The sequence below is a fragment of the Athene noctua genome, chromosome 11 (genome assembly GCF_965140245.1).
Source record: "Athene noctua chromosome 11, bAthNoc1.hap1.1, whole genome shotgun sequence".
In the NCBI taxonomy this organism is placed as follows: Eukaryota; Metazoa; Chordata; class Aves; order Strigiformes; family Strigidae; genus Athene; species Athene noctua.
This window is the reverse complement of record NC_134047.1, coordinates 1,874,818-1,894,447: the sequence shown is the minus strand read 5'-3', so window position 1 is coordinate 1,894,447 and position 19,630 is coordinate 1,874,818. Positions and strand designations below refer to the sequence as shown.

At 52.9% G+C, this 19,630-nt stretch overlaps 1 protein-coding gene across 1 annotated transcript in view; it reads left to right on the top strand.

Annotated features, from left to right (window-relative positions):
* The first annotated feature begins 820 nt into the window (after positions 1-820).
* LOC141964459 (gamma-aminobutyric acid receptor subunit gamma-4) overlaps positions 821-19,630 on the top strand; it is a 42,866-nt gene continuing 24,056 nt past the window's right edge. The window contains exons 1-3 of the mRNA XM_074914863.1: positions 821-1,178; positions 6,373-6,521; positions 6,725-6,792. Of these exons, the coding sequence (XP_074770964.1) occupies positions 1,123-1,178; positions 6,373-6,521; positions 6,725-6,792 (273 nt within the window). The 5' untranslated portion in view covers positions 821-1,122. The remainder of the gene's footprint in view (positions 1,179-6,372; positions 6,522-6,724; positions 6,793-19,630) is intronic.

The following is a 19,630-nucleotide window of genomic DNA, read 5'->3' as shown; positions in this document are numbered from 1 at the left end:
CGCCATCCTGCCGAGGCGAGTGAGTGAGACAGTGGGTCCGGCAGGCTGCAGGCACAGAGATTTGCCCGTGCTGGTGCGGGAGGGCTGTGACAGGGCCAGCAGTTACAGAGTCAGTTGTCCACAGTCCCATTCCAGTTCCAGGGATGGTGCCACTCCACTCCAGAGGGGTGGCATCAAATCCCCATTTGTCATCAGTGTTACCAGACCCTCTGGGAGACGCGGGACCAGGCCTCTCTGGGATGGGTTCCCGCAACTCACGGCTGTAACCGGATGGCAAAGGACAATTATTGGTACCTCATGTAGCTGTAACAAAGTCGGTTCCGAGCAGCTCTCACTCAAAACTCCCCAAGAAGGAATCTGTGATTCCTGTTGACAAGTCGGATGCCAGCAGCGAAAAGAAATACCCAAGCACAGCTTGGCAAACCGTGAGAGCAGAGAGCGACAGGCTGACAGCCCACAGCCCTCCCGTGGCCCCTGGCTGTCCCACAGCTCCTACCCATGCACCCTCCCACCTTTTTATTTGCGGGACGGCAGCCCCAACAGGTAGGAAAGGACCCTCTCCCGGCTGCATCCCCCGAGCAGCTCAGCCCAGCAGGGGCTGGCGCCTTGAATATTTTACCGATAATTGCCCACTCTTTTTTTTTTTTTTTTCAAAGAAAAACCCCCAAACTGTCGTGCATAAAAAAAAAAAAAAAAAAAAAAAAAAAGGCTACTATTAAGAGAAAGCAGGCGCCTCGTTACGCAGAGGGGGAGAGCGAGATCCTTACAGCAGCTGACGGTGCTGGCTCCCCGGCAGCGGGGCGGCGGGCAGATGCGCGGGTTTGACTCTGCCGTGCGCGCCCCCCCGCTGGCGCTCAGCCCTCGGGGGGGCGCGGGGGGAGCCAGCCCCTGCGCGGGGAGGTAGGACCCTGCGCCGAGCCCCTCCCCGCCGCCGAGTCGGAGAAGAGATGCCCAACTTTCCCCTTCCTCCCCGGCGGCGCGGAGCGGTGCGCGGAGCGCGGAGCCGGGCGGGCGGCGGCGGGGCTGGAGCGCGGCGCAGCGGGCAGCGGGGGGGCCCCGCCGCCGCCCCCGCCCCGGCCCCGCGCTGAGCCTCCCCCCGGGGCCGGTCCTCGCCTCGCCGAGATGCCCGGGACGGTGCTGCTGCTCTGCCTGGCCCTCGGGCCGGTCCTGCGCGCCAGGTGAGCTCCCCCGCCGCCCGGGACGCCCCCGCCCCGCCTCAGGTTACCCGTCGGGGCAACGGGAGGGGAGGGGGCTGGAGACGGCAGCGTCTCCCCCCGCGCCACCCCCAGCCCGGCTTCAGCGGGGGTCTGGGCACCCCTGTGCCCCCAGCGATTCCTTCCAGCCGGCGCCGAGGCAGGCTCAGGTTTGGTCGCGGCAGCACCTGGTGCCTGCACGTCCTTTGCACCCCGGCCCCCCCCACCCCCCTTCGCCTGCCGGCAATCCGGAGGACATCCCGTTTTCTAGCACCTCGCAGGCTGAATCCTGCCGGGGGCTGAGCCGCCTCTGGGGGTGCCCAGAGCAGGAGCGGAGGGAGCTCGGCACCTCCTGGGGGCTCCATCCAGCACCGGGGCATTTCCACTCAGTCAGGCTGGGTGGGATGGAGCTCGCCCCCCCTCCTCCCTGCACTCCATCCCCTGGCACCCCGACAGCCCCCGCAGGGCTCGCAGCCGGGCACGGAGGAGGAGGGGGCAGCGCGGGCTCCTGCCCCGCTCTACAGGTTGGCCCCAGGTCCCAGCCCTGGCTACCGGCGCCGGCCCGGTGCCACCGGCCCGCTGGCCGAGCCGGCGAGCGGAGGCGCGGGGCTGGCAGATGACGGTTCTCTCCCAGGGCCAGCATTCGTAGCGCTTTTCTGTAAACAGCGATGAAAGGCCCCACGCACAAGGGATTTTTAAGTTTCTTTTTCCTTTTTTTAAATTTTTTTTTTTTTTTTTTTTTTTTTTACAATTCTTAGTCCTGCTGGTGAGTTTAATGGCTACATCGGGGAAAGAACATGTTGTCAGCAGATTGTTGCCCCCAGGGCTCGGGGGAAGAGGGATTTTACTGGCTGAAGCTAATTGGCAGAATAAGCTGCCTTAAAGCCGATCAAATCGTATTACGAATGCAGTCAGGGACACGGAGCATGGATCCTGCTACTAATGGTCTGCTCTGCCGAGGCTTCCCGACCTCGGGTGCAGGCACAAAGTCCGTCCCCGCTGCGGTTTCTCCAGGGCTTGGCCTTCCTGGGGTCAGGGCAGCCAGAGCCACCCCACGGCCCCGTGCCCTGACACCTGCCTCTTGCCAGCGTGCTGGGGCCAAGGGGCATTTGAGGGCCGAGAGGGGGTTCCCTGGTGGCCCCAGCTCCTGTGCCCTACCAGCCCTGCAGCGCGCTGCCAGGAGCTCTGCGTTTGAGACGTAAGCTGGCAGATCACACGGAGGAGCAGTTAAATCGTGTATTCACATGCCCTTGAGCGGGAAGATTTCCCCCAGTAGCTGGCCCGGGTTCCCTCCTGCCCAGCACCTCATGTCTCTTTCTTCCCTGAGCCCTGCTTTGCCAGGAGCAGTGTCTCTGTGTGTTGTGGGGGTGATGGATCAGGAGAGGAAGCCTGTGGGAGAAGGAGGAAAGGAGCAAGTTGTATCAGTGTCTCGCTCTGCATTCCCTGCGTTTTTCCCAGTTGCAGCTTGCGGGGGGTGAATCTCGCCTGCCCTACAGTGGATGGTGGGTGCTGGGGTGAGGAGCTCGGATCAGGTGCCACATGTGTGTGAACTCTTTTCCTGGCACAAAGCTGCAAGACCCATGCCCTGGTGCTGGAGTGGGCTGGATGCTTCGTGCTGGGTGACTCAGCACTCCCCAGACGGTCCCCCCACCACAGAGCCTAATTCACCAGCATTCCCCGGGGTACTGCCTCACGTGGGACCAAGGCACCCAAGTCTGAGCCCTGAAGGCAGGATCCCTGCACAGCATTGCACCACCAGAAAGCTGGGCTTGGCAGATGGTTGAAACTGTGTAGGCTTGACCATTGGGGCTTCACGGAGTGTGATGTGAAAGGAGAGGTACAAACACATGTGAAACTGGTATGATACAGTTTAGTGAGCCCTCATCTTTAAATTCTGCTTCTAATTTAATTTGCCTGAATGTCCCTGTGGGATGGGTGGCTAAAAATGTTGTTCTTGTATTTTGCTGCTGTTTGATCCTTGGGAGCAGGGGAGGCTTTGAGCTGCACCTGCAGAGGGGCTGGACAGTCACAGCCCCAGCATCTACATCCGCTCCAGGACGCTTCCGACTGAGGGCGAGCGATGGCTGAGAGGGTGTGTGTCACCTCCCCAGTGGGTGCAGGTGTCAGTACAAAATTTTACCAGTGTCAGATAGTAGTGGGAATGCATCCTGGTCAAGCAAGGAACAGAAGTGTCTTCAAGGGCTTGTGGCACATGTTGCTCTTCCCCTCCTCCTGCCAAGGGAAACCTTGTTGGACAGCTTGGGCACTGGGGGGAGGGAGCCAGCCATCAGCTCTTCGGGTGGCTTTTACTTTGACCACCAGTATGGTTGGAAACCTCAGCAAAACAGGTGTCTGCTTGAGTAAAACAGAATTAGGGAGGCAAGGCAGAGCGCTGTCCTGCTGTAATGCCAAGGGTTGCCCAAGGAGGGTTGTCCAACTCCATCCATATATGTGAGCACATCCGAAAGGACACCTCCCTGCCATGCAGGCCTCCTGCTCTGGGCACCAGCGGGAGCTGCCACGGCCCCAACCACATCTGTCAGACCAGGGGTTTCCTCGCAATGTCCCCAGCTCTACCCTGCTGTCATCCCCCCTGCCTGCCCCCTGCCCACACTCACAGCTGCATCCCAGCCCTGTGGCCAAGCGCAGGAGTGGTGTTTTGACATTCCAGCAAGCAGAGGTGGGGAAACGTGGCTCTGTCTTTCCTCCTGGCTGCACAAGACTTATGAGAACTGGCTGTCCCCTGTCACCAAGCCAGTTGCATGAGGAGACGGAGCCGCCGGGCCAGCGACTGTTCACAGCGCGTTGGGGATCGCTGCGGGTTTGCAGTGTGACATTTCCATTAGCGGTTGTAGGGGGACACAGACACGTCACCTTAATTTCTCTCCTCTGCAATAGCTGCTGGACTCCTCCCTTCTTGATTTGAAGTGGGGCCACTGGGAAGAGAGACTGGTGAGGAGGCAGGGGCTTGCACAGGGTGGCATGAGGGTCACACCCCTGACCAGCAAGAGCTAGTGTGTGTGTCTGTGTGTGCACAGACACCCAGCAAAAGCATATTTTCTCCAGCAAAAGCTGGCTTGCTTATGCTAAAATGGCTTAGTATGGTTTAGTAGTCCCGGATTAGCTGCATTAGCAAAAAGCATATTTTTGGTAGTGTCACTGCATCTGTAATAGGGATGTGACTCCCTGGAAATGCTACCCCAAGCGTTAGAGTGTTAATCAGCGACTCTAAATGGTGAGAAGCCAGAAGGCTGAAGTCAGAGGAACCAGCCTGGTTTTATTCGGCTCTGGAGGGGTGTTTTGGGCTCTACTGTGGCCTTACGGCTTGCAGGAACTGGATTTTGGCAGGGCAGTGGGACACACAGAGTTGGGTGCTGGCAGGTGAGCTGTCTTGAGATGACTTCAAGTAGGGTCAATGGAACACTGAGAGAAGGTTTTGGAGCAGCTTCTTCCCACTCCGCTAAAGGCAGCCTGCATCGCCCAAAACACTGGCATCAAGGGAAGGCAGATAGGATTGCTTTCCCCTGGCCTGAGCTGGGCTGTTGGCAGACACGTGTCCCTCTTTGTGCCCCGCAGGAGTGGGGCCAGCTCCAGATCTCAGCTCTGCCCAGCTTTCTGGTGGGCGCAGGGGTGGTCCCTGAGCCTCCTGCAGCTGCTGGCTGCCGCGGAGCTGCCTGCTCGCCTGCATTTCGACAGCCAGGTGAGCCCTGGCTGCAGCTGCTCACATAGGGAAGTGCATCCTGACAGTGTTGCTTAAGACCTCCTTAAGCATCGTTAGAAGGTGCAGTGCAATCAGACAGGAAACAAGCTGATGAACCAATACCTAATGCAGCCGCACGCAGCCCAGCACTTGTCGGGGCACACATCCCGGTGCCTGAAAACCAAGGAGATGCGAGGAGCTTTAAAGTGATTGTGAAAGCAAGTTTTACCTGGGGTTTTAAAAGAGAAGCATCTGATAAATTGACTGCAACATGTCAATTTAATGCCTTTTTTCCCCCTTCAAGTACCTTTGCCAGGCTCTGCCTCCCCAGGCACTGAAGGGAGATGTGTATTGGTGGTGCCTGACGGCACCTCTGAGCTGGAGGCTCCAGCTGGGAAGTGTCGACACAGTGGCAGCTCCTGCTGCGAGACCCCTTCTGGCGCTGGAGCCGGTGACACACGGACATGGCAGACGTTCAGGGGGGTGTGCCAGGTGCGGGATTTCTCGGCGTCCTCCCCCACATATGGCTGTGTCATTCCGGGGACAATCTTGTGAATGAGCTGCCCAGAGCAGCAGCAGGTGGTTAGAATTTCCCAGGAGACCATGTGGACCTAATTTAATTAGAGGGTTTAGGAAAACTCCTTTAGGAAAAGGGAGGGGTGCAAAAGGTTTAGAAAGGTGGTGGGAGAAACTGTTGCTAAGTGGATCGTGTCCAAGGGGGGATGCAAGCTTTCCTTGCCTGGCTTGGAACTGGAAGATCAGGAGGATGGAGCATCTTTAAATGGGAGCGCATGCCAAAGGCTGGGGAAGAAGGGTTGTTGAATCTAGAGAATGGGCTGTGCCAGGTCTTGGCCTGAGGACAGAGGAATTTGCCTAAGGCTTTAATTTTGGAGGATCTGTGCAGGGCAGATGGCTGGGTTCCTGGCAAGCCAGAAGTGTATGCTGCCTGCTTGGTGGTTTTAGGACCTCTTTTCTCTGAAAGGATTTTATTGTAAACGCCTTGCTCCCCAAAAATGCTATTTGGTCACTGTCTTCTTCTGCAGAGGAAGCGTCATCGCTGTTTACAGAAAGGTGGCAGGCAGAGCAGCTGAGAGGTATGTGGGGTTAACAGGCAGCTCCGGGAGCAGGAACTGCTGGGGGCAGGAACATGGCAGAGGAGGGCAGGGACTGGCTCCCACGCTTTGGGGATGAGCAGTATGTCTCCAGAGGGGGCTGGGAGGATGAGGAGCACCCCATGCCTGCCCTCCTGACCACTGGTGGCATGGCTGGGGACCTTGAAATGAGCAAAGGCTCCAGGTGAGTTGTGTCTTCTTAGCAGCATGGGTGAGAGGAGGGCCCTGAGCTCCTTATGTTCTGCCTTTTAGCAGCACTGCATCCTCCTCCTTTACTATATCTGAAACCCAGCTTTGCCCCTACTCCCACGGAGCACCCAGAGAGCTGCCACAGTGATGTCTCTCCTCTTTTGTCTCTCTGCTTCAGGTGTGAGAGCACAGAGGAATACGATTACGATTACCTCAGCATCAATAAAACCTGGGTCCTCACCCCCAAGGCACAGGAGACTGATGCTACACAGATCCTCAACTCGCTGCTGAAGAACTATGACAACAAGCTGAGGCCTGACATTGGCAGTAAGTGTCCCCTAGAGCTCCCTGCGGTCACCAGTGGTGGCCAGGCCTGGCTGTGTCTTGTGTTTTCCATGCTTTTGTGGCTGCTGTGGTTGGGATTTTTGGTGAGATGGAGCCATGCTGATCCCAGATGCTCCCCTTGTCCTCAGCCCTTCACAAATGATCCTAGCCCCAGCTCATCTGTACCTATTTTATTTTCTTTACAGTCAAACCCACGTTTATCGATGTGGATATCTACGTGAACAGCATTGGGCCAGTGTCTGTCATCCAGATGGTGAGTGGTGCTGTCGCTGCAGGGTTGTGGTATTGCTGCAACGGAGGGCATGGGACGTGACTGACCCAGTGCTGCTGGCAGGTTGTGCCATGCTGGCTAGACATGGTGTGAAGGTGGTATAGTCATGAGAGGAGGTGGATTTGTCTCCTTGCCCTTGGGAAGAGGTGGTCTGATCTCATGATAGCTAGAGGTGGAAAGGCTTGACAGCCATCCCTGGTTTGGAGCAACATCCTCAAGTGCCCTTGGTGAGCTCAGCATGATCACAGGCTCAAGGAGGAGGAGGATGATGATGCTGTCTCCACTGGCAATGTGTGGACAGACACCTCTGCCTGGCGGCTTTGCCCTCTCCTGCCTGGGAAGCGTGTGGGCACCGGGACGCTCAGGGCAAGTTGCGCTGCCCTGGCTGAGGCAGCGTGGTGGTGGCTGGGAGGGGGAGCAGTACGCTTCCCAGGAGGACTGAAATAGGCATCTGGAGATGGTTTCCATAGCAGTGGTCTGATGGTGTGAAAGTTGGGTGCCCAGGCCTGGGCTGCAGTGCTGTGGAGGGACAAGCAGGGTGCTTTGGGTCCAACGGCTCTTCTTCGGTACATAGCGCCTTAGACTGATGCCACCACAACTGCGATAGTGGCTCATGGCTCAGGACCCCACTGTACCAGGAGCTGCAGAGACACTCAAGAGAGATGCTCTTTGGTCTGAAGAGCCTCCAGGCCATGCACTGGAGACCAGCTGTTGATTATTTGTTTTTCACAGGAAACTGCCATTCTTATTTTCTCTGTGAAGTCATTTTTTAACTCTTTTTTTAGCAAGAAACAAACCTGACTGCTGTCAGGCTTTGAAAGACTTCTTTGGTCCACTGGGCAGTGGAGTGGAGAGGACAAAGGAGAGGTACACAGCCAGGACAATTTGGCTTTTCTTGTCTCTCTCGATGCAAAACAGAGCAGAAACAAAACCAGCCCCCTTAAACCAAAAAAAGAAAGTTCTTGGGATCGGCATGTTATTTTTGGTTTCCCAAGTAGAAAATTTCCACTGAACAAACCCCTCTGGGGATAGAGGGATGGCACTGTAGTTGTAGAACCACTTCCACTCCAGAAAGCATTTTGAAGCAGCCCTTCTGACTGGCCACCGCTGAGCATGTGCCTCCGAGCAGCGCCTGCTCACAAGCCACCAGACGGGGCACCTGGCTGGGTGCTCGCTTGCAGACGAGTGCACCAGCAGGGACGGCCTCAAGGCAAAACAATTTCCTTTCCTTGTTCCTGTGAGCCCCGCCTCCAGGAGAACCAAGCCCAAGCCATGTGGATGTCGTCCCTGGCTGCCTGCAGGTACCGCAAGCTCCTTCATCCCGTGCGGGTGTGTGGACGTGAAGCCACAGCGATGTAAGAGCAGCGGTGCGGGGAAAAGGCTGCAGGGGCTGGGTGTACTCACCTCCCCGGCCACTGCTGTGCCTGGAGGTAGAGCATAAGTGTCGTGTCATAGGTGGCTGTCCCATCTGCTCTGCACTGCCCAAGAATATGCCAAGAAAACCATGCAAAACCACAGTGCACGTCGTCATTCCTTCTCCTTCCTTCTCATCCATTCACTTTACCCCTCTCCACCCCTGCTGGAAGCTCTGCTCTCCTCCCTGTTGCAGGAGCACTGCATAGCCATGCAGGTGGCAGCGGTAGGAAGTAGCTTATAAAATCCAGTCTTGCATCCAGAGTTCATCTCTTCTCCTAAACAGAGATACCAGGCACTGCTGCTAGTCTGGTTTCCTAAGAAACACAGCTTATGCCATGGTGATGGGTATGTGAGAACGTACGTACGTCCACCCCAGTCTTTCAGTATTTTAGATCCAGTGGGCTAATACCAACCATATATGGCTGCAGGTACAGGAGCTTCAGGCATATTCAGCATCTCCAGTACTTTTGTGAAAACAAGATGCGGTGACAACAGCCATCCCCACTGAGGGGAAAAACTGTTGTGTGAACCCAACTCTTACTAGACACCAGAGAATCGTATGGGAGAGTGCTGCTGAAGACAGCCCTGACCATTCCTAGAGCAGCTCAAGCCACATGTTTAGCTCTTTCTAAGAGTCAGCAGAAGCTTTTATGCTTCCTGAGGTGGGGCTGCAGGACTGCACAGGATCCCAGGGGGTGCCAGCACACTTAATGCGAGCTGGGAGTGTGACAGCAAGACTGGCACTTGGAATTGCCTGCAGGGCTCGGCTGGGGAAGCTGCTGCCACAGGGCTGATCTGCCCATCTGCAGCCTTCCCATCTGTGGAAGGTGTTGCTGTTTGTGGGAATGGCATGGCGAGGAGATGCTCAGGCCGGTGAGGAAACCACTCAGCGCAGAGACTGTTGTGGCATCAGTCACAACTGGCTGCACTGTCTCTCCAAAGTGCCCAGATGCTACAAGTCCAGGGGTTCCTCTTGGGTCCCAACAGTCACCAGTGATCTGAAGACACTTCCATATGACTCCCCAGGCCGACTCTATATGGACATCTCTCCTTCCCCATCCCCTTAGGTAACTTCCTAAGCTTGAATCTGTGATGCCCTTGAGCTTTAAAACCTTTCTCCCTGAGATGCTGGACTGATATTAAAGGTACTGAGGACAGCTAGACCCAGGTCTTGTAGCCTTGGATGGCAGCTTTCTGCCATTTGTACTTTGAATATGCCCCCCCTGCTCATGAGAGAGGGTGCATCCTGCTGTAGTGTCTCCTGAAGCAAGAGAAAAGGGCTGTGACAAAGCTGCCGCAGTGTCACCTCTAGAACTGGCTGCTTTGCCCACTTGTTTCATGTTTGTTTGCTTTTCCATGCTGATGCAGTGAATTAAGTCATTCTGTGGGTCATGCCAGCCATTGGCAGGCTAGCATCAAACACATGATACAGATTGTCTTTGCTGGGGACATGTCATTCCCATTTTGTCCCTTTTTATATAGCTTCTCCCAACCTGAGCAGCTCTGCCTTCTCCCAGCTCTCAGGCCTGTCCCACATGCCTGATCTTTCCCTTTTCCCATGCACAACTTGAGGAAATACACATTTCCAAGAGAAGGGATCCAGAATTTGATGCAGAGCTAGATCTCTCCTGAGCCCGTGGTGAGATTTCTCTCTGCTGCAGATACAGAGGCTCACGTAGGCTGGAAGGCCCACTAGAGGGGAAATGTCCCATTGATCTCTTTTAGGTGCATTGTGATGACAGCATCTTACATAAGTATTTCTCCTTCATGTAGCCAGGCTGTGTAGAAGATAAATCCTAGTTCTGCTTTTAAGAAAGACAGCAGCATTATTGTGGCTATTAGCTTGGACCAGCGTGGTCTGTGCATCTGAAGCTGAAGGCTATAGGATGGGCTGACATGCTGGTGGAATAGGCGGCTTCAACTTAAACAATGTAGGTTGAATACTGGTGTCCTGTGATCTTCTGCTCACCCCTCAAAGGGTTAACTACTAACTGCTGCCTTCAGCCTGCTGGTGCTCTGTCAGGGCTTGGAAGCTGGCCCTGCATAGCCGCTGCTCAACCTCCAAATGATAAATCATGTCAGGATACAAAACTGATTCCGGTCCTTAAAAAATGAATAGGTTATTTGAAAATGCCCTGTGCTGGGTGTGAATTCTGCATCACCCTCATCAATCACTTGTCATAAAATAGCCTTAACAGTCAGGAGTCAGCAGAAGGCAGTCGGGTTGGGAGGGGGAAGAAATGTAAAGTGATTTCCTGGTATCTTTGGTTGACCAGAATGGCAGTCTTGTTTCCCATTTAGGTAGCTGAGCAAATTTTACATTCTCTCCTCCCTGGGGAAAGGACCCTCTGTGCTCTGCCAGCCAAAATGTGGCAGTAACCAGAAATAAAGCTAGGAGATTGTTAAATGATAGAAGTGGGATGGGCCTTGGCTGAAAGAGGATGGGCTGAGAGAGAGAAGAGTGCAGAAGAGTAGGACCGTCAGGTCCCACAGCTGTTTGCTCCTGTCACTGCATGGATTGGGATTTCCTCCCCATCGCCACGAACCTGTTGTTTTTGGGTGGAACTGGGGCACTTGGCACTCCTCAGGGCAGTAGAAAGCTGTGTTTACACCATCAGGGAAAGGATGCGCTTGGCCACGAGCCCTTCCAGAGCTGCCTGCTGCCGCTGGGTGCCAGCCAGCAGCACCTCAAGCCAGATGAGTTATCGCCCACAGCGCGGCAGCTCTCCAAGCTGTGTCGCAGATCTGGATGCCCAATTAGATTCCCATTAGCACAGACAGTGTTTAGGTGTCCTTGGCTTATCGCTAAGTTGAGTCTGGTGTAAAAACCCACCTTGGTTCTCCAAGCATGTTTGTGGGAAGAGGTGCCAGGGAGGGCTGCAGCAACAGGGGCCAATGGCAGAGACTTGGTTCAAATTTTCTGCTGACTGGTTGTTTGCTGGAGGGATTTGCTCCTGGTTTTGTCTTACAATGGCTCCATTTCTACAGGTTATAGCTTTAACTGATGTTAAGGGCACCTTCCCTTAGGGATGCTTAACTCTCAGGAAATGATGCTGTAGAAGTAAAGCGGTTGCCAACTATGGGGGCTGAGTGTCTTTCAGTCCTAAGGATGTCCGTGAAGTGTCCATGAGAACCAGCATGGCTCCGAGCTTGGGAATGGAGCAAGTCCTGCCCCGAGCTTCTTAGATTCCTCCCAGAGGTCAGAGCTGAATGTTCTTTTCTTCCTTTTTTGCACAAAACCAAGCGTGAGGCTCAAGTTATTGAACACTGAGAACACAGCTCAAGCACTGTGGTCGCCTCCTGGCCAAAGTGAGTGGAGATGTGCCACTCATCCCGGGACCTGCCTTGGTTACCTCTTCAGGTGTCTGGGCTCAGAGGAGGTGCAGTCAGGGCTCGTTCAGATGCTGGAGACTCTTCTCTTCGGTATGTGTGAGGAGATGCCCTTGTGTGCCCAATTCTGTAGCAACACTTGACGACAGCTCTTCTGCCGGCTTTGTGCACCACCTCAATCTCATTACTTAATGATAATAAAGATGGAAAGAGCAAAATTGGCCTCTGTCATTCACCAGGGGACAGATTCTGCTGCCTCAGAAGTGCCTGTGATTTCCAGGGGGTAGGGCTAAGCTCCTGCCTCCATCATTACAGCAAATCATTTCCTTATTTCTGCCTGTGAGCAGGGGGCTGGAACCTGAAGATGTTATGTCCAAATACACGTGTTGAATATTCCCCCCTTCCCTGCTTAGGAAGGAGATGCTGCGCACTATTAAATTCATAATGCTGTGCTTGGCTGCATTAGTTACCATGCAACACACTAACGAAATTGAGGATGAAGAACATATTTTCCCACGTCTGAAGTACTGCAGAATAGATCTAATACATTTGCATGTATGGTGCATTTGTGAAAACACTGTGCAAAACGGGGAGGGAGGGAGGGGGGAAATGTTTATTCGTTATCAGCTGATGAATAATTAATTTACAAACGTTGTCTTGTTAAATATAAATTAAATCCTCATTTGACACACTTTATAATTTAGAAGTATAAGCCCAGCATGAATGAAGAGAACTCCCCACTGACTGCTTTCATGTGAATCTCGAGGAGCCCGGGAGGGAGTTTTAGCTTTCAGAGTTAAAGCTGACAGGGAGTAGCAGTGAGGAAGGGGGCTGCTGTGACAAAGCCAGCGTGGCGACCTGGGGCACTCTTGCCTTTGCTCGTGGGTGCAAGGAGGCAGTGGTTGTCTGCACAACCCTCTTCCAAGGATTGCTTCCTCCCCACGCAGAGCTGCGGGTGGCTGAGCTGCTGCATCGCAGCTCTCTGAGTACAGTCCCCATCGATGTCGTGTTACCAGAGTGAGCAGCAAGCTGGCAGCTGCTCCTGAACGGCTGAGCTGTCCCAGCAGCGGGGCAACAATCCCCAAGAGAGGAGCTGGGCTCTACAAAAGCCCTAACGGGGCTAAGTCACCCTTGCAGGGAGCCCTTGGGCAGTCTGAGGCATCTCCACTGCTCCTGAAGAACGGTGGCTGTGCTTTGTCAGGAGGGAATTAGTGTGGGAGCCACGGCAGGGAGCCCTGGGTTACAGCCCTGGTGTCCCAATGCAAGGCTTGCGTTAATATCTTCATTTCTTCTTAATAGATGGGGAAACCGAGACTGGTAATAATTGTCTGGCTCTGAGGAACACTTAAGTCTTGATTATGCTTAGCTTTGGCTGCTTTGGAATAAGTAGGAAGGAAATGAAATGAGAACGGCACACTTTTTAAAATGCTTGAATGTGTTGCTCTGGAGCACAAGATAAGCCCATAGGTAAAAGAAATTTGTTACCTCTCCCCCTTCTTCCCTGATAATAATAGACTCCAGCAGTTGCACAGCACTTCTCAACTGAAAGGACTTAAAAATGCTTCACAAATCTTCTGTCTAGGAGGCAATGGCCCAGATGCACCCACTTCCAGGGCGGTTTGCAGTGCTGGAAGCATGCTGCAGTGCTCTGCCAAGGACTGCACGCTCTTCTTGGCCTGCCCGGGGTGCAGCAAGAGTCAGGCATCAGCATAAATCTACTGAAGTTGCACAGGACACGCGCTCATGTAATGAGCTAGGTCGCGTCGTGGTCCCTGATAAAGATGTATATTGTAGAAATTTAAAGTGTTGGGAAATGGGTATTGCTCACTAAGGGCCCCAGTGCTTTTTCTGGCTGTTAGTTTCCGTGTCTGAGTGATGGCTCAGCGCTGCTGGAGCTGGTGGTGCATTTATAACATCTTCCCAAATACTCATTTGCTTGGAGAGTGCTTATATCTCTTGACTCCTTGATGCTCGGGAACGGTCATCTGAGCCCATTCCTGTGCTAGGGGAGGGTCTGCTTCCCACAGAGCTGCTCGTGTTCGCACGGCGTTGAGGTCAGGTACATGGAGAAGGGCAGCAGCCGTCCTGTAGCCAGTGTTTGTCATTGCCTTAAATAAAAAAAATTCACCAGGCCACTGAGGAATAGCACCAATCATGTGTGACTTGTGGGACAAATCACAAACAGCAACAGAAGGTCTAATGAATTAAATTAGTTATTCCCATCCTGAACGTATCCCAAGAGCTTCCACAAGTTTCAGGGTCTGCTCCCAAACCGGAAAAGGGCTGATTTATTCACTATGAATAATGCAGCTGGCTCCTTTTATTCTCCAGAACGTACACTAATCCCCTCCAGATAATTTCTGTGTGACATCCATGTTGGTATTTTATTTATAAGCTTTTTATTGTGCAGAAAACACAAGGAGTCTGTTATCAGGGAAGATGAACAAAAAGCTGGGGTTTTGCCTTAAAAATTTGGAGTTAAATAAAACACAAAAATCTGGACAACGGCCTCCTGGGGGGTAAATGTGCTTTTCTTCAGAGGCATTTCTGGAGAGCTAAGCCCTAAAGTTAATTAACATCTGTGCTCCCCAGTCTGATGCTAAATGGGGAATATGGCTGCACTCGGTCAGGTTTCTTAAACTGCAGTGTCAGCCCTGGCACTCAGGTGCCTCCACACAGCCCGCAGCTTGGGCGGCAACATGGGATAAATCGACATTCATAATGGAGTAAGCGGCTCTTGTAAATTCCTTCACGGATCTGATTTCCGGCCTTCTGCTGGCAGGGATGGCTCGATCCCTCATTCATTTTGCTCCAACCTTTTGGAGAAAACTCACATTTTTTCAGCCGGCCTGAACACAGAGGGGGTTTTTTTTGCCCTGGACCCTCGCCAGCAGCCCAGGAAGGATGCTTAATGTAGGCGCTTTCCGAGGGGCCGGTGTGCTCACCATGTCCAACCTGAGAGTGTTTTAACTTGTAATTCCTCACCCTTACCCCCAAAAGACCTTTCCAACACAGCTCACGACCGCAGCACCTGCGCCTGGTCTCCCCTTCTGGAGGTGTCTGCCAGCAACTGGGTTTCTGCTTGTTAATAGACCATGATGACAGTTTTCCAGTGGCCAGGAGACTCTCCTTACTGGGTTCTGGACCTGACTGGAGGGATGTCCCATGCCTTGGCAACCCTGGCAGCTAGCAGCTTGCTCTCGGCTTTGCCCTTAAACGAGTCCTTGCCATGATGCACAGGTGAGGACACGGCTGCGGTGGCTGGGCCGGGGGGTGCACACTTGCCCATCACATGCTGGGAGGGATGATCCCGGGAGATGCGGGCTCAGGCTCGGAGCTGCCTTGTGCAGCTGCACCTTGCGAAGAAACGCGCAGATGCGGCCACGTCCATCACAAGAGCATTAGCTAACGGAGTGGCTCTGTGGTTCCCCAGCGGCCCCACTTCTCCTTATGGAGACGTGTGTGTGTGTGGACAGGCCAGGAAGCATGTGTGTGATTCAGGTACTGATCTGTGTCTGAACCTCATTAAATTCATTCTTCCAAGTCAAAGGGAAAGCACTGTTGTGTCGATGTTGAAAGATATAGGCTCTGAGCTGTACCAACAGTTGTCACTTGATGAGCTGAAATATTTTTAAGGCAGAGCTGATTTATCAGAACTGAAAGCTTTAGATGTCTCTACAGGAGAGGTCTGGATATTTCAGGTGCATGAAAGCCAAGTCAAAGAGCTGGTCAGAGGCCAGGGTTTCTGGTCTAGGGTGAACAGCCAGCATTGTAGGGGAGGGGGTCTCGCTTTCCCCTCCCACTTGAGACAAACAGCCAAAATTCTTAAGCATTTCTGAGAGAAAACGGGTTTAGGGACAATCAAAACATTTATGTTCGGTGCCATCGGATTGTTTTGCTTTGTTTTTCATACAGTGATAAATTCTGTCCTATATGTAAAGCATGAAAATGAGTATTTGAAAATAAAAGTCAAAATGAAATGAATCAAATAGATAAGAGTAAAGCAAAATATTTTGTTAGCTTACTGAAGAAAAAAATGTTTCTGAATGCAGTGATGAGGTTGAGGTAATTCATTTTAGGTTTTGACAATTTTAATTTATTTCCAACAAAACTTCATTTTTTTCTGTAGAAATTGGTTCTATTTATTTCCTGCATCCCCAGATGAAGCAATCCTACCACCCCCCCTAAGAGGCTGATGTGAAATCTGCTTGCTATAAATGTGTTATGAAATGGAAACCATTTCTCAGAATTCCATGGTTGTGGGTGACCAGAGGCAATATGTTTCAAGGACCTCTTCATGCTGTGATGTTAAAGACTGAATATTCAGACTATTGCATTCCATCTCCATGCACAGGAAGGATTTAATTGCCCATGATATGAACTGCAAGCGAGCAGCAGTGGAGCAGTGATACTGCCAGCCTGAGCCTCCCTGTGGCACCGGGGTGGCCGGGCTGAGGCAGCGCTCTGGTTCTCTTCCTTGCAACCCCTCGCATCTCCTCCGTGTCCCCATGAACCTGTTAGGGTCAGCAAGTGTGTGGGCTGGTGGATCTTCACAATCACCTGCTGGGATGCCTCACACTGTCTGTGAGCAGCCCATCCTTCCCCGCTGCCGGTTTGCTGCCGGTGCAGCCATTTCACACCAGCACTGCTGAGACTGGCCCCACCAGTTCCCGATGCAACCGCTCCTCAAAGCCCCAGAGGGATTGTGCTGGCTGCGTGGGGTCCTGTGGGTGGGGCAGGGGTCTTGGGCTTTCTCTGTGCTGGGCTCGGTGTGTGCTGGTGGTACGGAGCTGATGGTACCTTGCTTGTCCATCTTTGTGCCCAGAGGGCTTTGCTGTGAGGATTTCCGTGGTGGTTCTCTGACCTGCAGTTAGCTGGGACTGGCTCTAACCATCTGATCAGCTCTGCTCAACAGGAGAACTGCAGGCAGCGATAATGGCTTACCCACCGGCAGATGCACATGGGATGTGTGAACCAAAACACTTCAGAGTGTGGGTGGGGGAACACCTTGTCTCCATGTGGATGGGGAACAGGGGAGGTCAGAGCAAGGACTCTGCAAATGTCGTAAGCCTCATTCCTGACGCTTCCCCCCGACCTGCTCCTCTTTCCCCCCAGCTTTGCCAGTGTACCTGTTACACCTCCCACACCAGACCTGTGTCCCTTGGTCTGTCTTTCTCCTCCGCAGACACCCAAAGCCACCTTAGTAGTGTAGTGAGGATAAGGAGACTAAGTGGAGCAGTGGGTAGAGAGGTGGAAAAAATTTGTGGGAGTTAGGCTGGTGGTTCCTACAGCGACAGGAAGGTAGGAGGGTGAAGTTAATATGATAACTGGCTGATCTCCTCTTTATTTGCTCCTTGAAAAGAAACACTGAAGACAAAAAGAACCATAATATTCAAGTGACCATTTCCTTTCCTGATCTGGTAGTGGTGGACTAACAGACCTGTCCCGAGCTTGCAGCCTTAGTTTGTCACGTTAATCTGTACCTTATGAGAAGGCACGATGCACCCTGCACAGTGGTGATGTGGCTTGGAGCTGTATGCCAGCGGGATCTGCAGAGTAAATCTCACCAGGAGGCTTGGGGAGGAAGGGTCTCTGCCGAGAAGGGATGGAAGGAGCACTGGGAATGGGGATGTCAGGCACCCAGTTTGCACTGCAAGGGAGGAGTGGGCCGTCGCGTGAAGCCAAGCTCCCGCTGCACTGCTCATGGATGTGAGCTCAGCGTGCAGCCTCCTGCAGAGCTGGCTGCAAGCTTCAGTCCACTTCTGCAGCAGCGAGGTCGGGGGCTGCTTAGATGCTGATCCTTTCTCACTGAATCAGCAGTAGAGGAGATGAAAATACCTCAGTGTTGCTGCTATCACAGAAAGTCAAAGGCAGGTCCAGTGCTGGGATTTGGTAAGGAGCAGCAGAGAATGTGCTGTCTGGCTCCTGGGAACTTTCGACTAAGCTCAAGACCCAAAATTGTTTAGTGTCTTTGTATGTATGATTCTGGGATATACAAGTGCATTCCTTATACCTCTATGTAGAAAACCTGAGCCTTCATCTTATTCACTACTCCCCAGAGAGGTCCTAGAGCGCATCTAGGAGAGCTGGAGAGGGTAGAGTGGCTTAGTTTTAAAGGAGGCATCTGCAGTAGGCTGGGTCTCTATGAAACAGCTGGGAGCTGGAAAAAAGGACTGGGACTGCCAGCCCCCAGTTTCTGAGGAGGGTCTTTTGCAGGCGTCAGATGCCATGGGAAGTGAGCAGCCCGGAGCAGCAGAGCTTCCAAATGACCACCATGCTTGGCCTGAAGTGTGGGTGTGTGCCTGGAAAGGAGGATTAGCTGGCGTGGGGTAACAGCAGTCCAGCTTCCCTTGCCCTTTGAATACCCAACAGGGGAGACAGAAAGAAATTGTTCTTTCTCTGTAACCTGTTTAATTTCTCCAAGCTGCTTTCCTCAGCCTGGTGCTCCCTTGAAATCTCATTAGGGCTGGGCTGTGATTTTGTGGTGGCTTGAAAAGAGGAATTGCGAAAGGAAAAACAGAATGAAGCAGGGAGAAAGAGCTAAATCAAGGAACTGGCAGGGCAGGAAGAGAAAGCTGGCAAGCACAGCAAGGGGGTATGAGAGACAACATGAAACAGGTTTCCTTGAAAGAGTCAGCGGAGCAGAGTACACTGTCCCCACCTCCTCCTTCATCTGGGGCCAGGAGAGAACAGTGTCAGGACTGAGGATTTCTGCAGAGGGCACAAAACCCTCCCCTTTTGTGAAAGCAGAACCTTCTCAGATCTTTTGAATGTGCTTTTTTTTTTCCTTGAGAACGAGGATTAGAAAGGGATTTATATAGGCAGACAAATCATTTTCCTCCTGGCCAGCACAGGCATTTCCATCCAATGGATGGCATCCCAGGGACATGGGTGCACTGTGCTTTCTCAGACCCATTTTGGTGGGAGGACAGAGCAGCATCGGGGTTTGGGAGGTGGGCCTCTCTCTGAGGTGCCACCCTGGCTCACGGATTCTTGGAGAGCAGCATCATACTGCCCAGCCCGGGCCAGTTTCCTCCTGATGTTTTGTGCCGTGCCATGGCTCCTCGTGTGGGGCAGCCTGGGATTCACCTCCCAGGCGCAGCTCCACTCCCATGGCTAATGGTGAGCATCGCTTCTTCAGCACCACTTCTGGGCTCTGCTGGCTTCTCCACCCTGTCAGCATGCTGCCCCAGAAGGCGGTTTGACACAGCTCAGTGCTTGTTGGACGCGGGTGGTTCCCACAGAGGAGGGCATATTTTGAAGGCTGCAGTTAATTTTCCTGCTCCTTATCCTCTGTCCCTACGCTGCAGGAGCCTGCTGGGACAGAGGGACACTGCCTTACATTGTTTGCCCATTCTTACTCCCTCTAGTTTTGCATGATGCTGTGTGCCATGCCATGCAGTTCCTGCACTGGAATAAGCTTCTGACTCTGATCCACACAGAAAGCAGAGCTCCTATGGCTCCCAGTCTCTGCCAGCCTTTCCTTCCTCTCTTGACCTCAAAGCACAGCTTTTGTAGCATTTTTTTCATCACTAAGACTGCAGTGGGAGGGACTCTGTTTTCTTTCCATGACAATCAGCATCCAGCTGAGATCACTAGACACCTTTCAGTCCCTGCCCTGGAGACTGTAGGGCCTTACTAGACAAAGCAAAGTCCCATGAGAAGTTGGGAAGGAGGTAAAAAATGATGTGATGTTTGAGTAGGGCCATTATAATTGAAGCTCCTTCTGTTTGAAGGGGGGTATGGGCAGGGTGGTAATGCCTTTCTTGCTGAGGCAGAGAAGTGGAGCGGTGAGCTACAGACCAAAGAAGAGTGTGGAGAGCAGCGTGGAGGAGGAAAGAAGATGAGAGCAAGGAGTGAAGTTAAAAGAGGGAAAACCCAAGAAAGCCTGGGAAGATGAAAAACCATCAAAGGGAACTGGGCAGCAGATGTGGACTGTTCAGACAGGGAAAGGTGCTGAGACCTTTACAAATGTCTACAGACTACTGTGGACTACTCTACCCCTCCAAAACCCTCAGTCCCCCTAGATAGGGACTGGATATAAATAAGAATCACACCCTAAATCTCAGAGGCA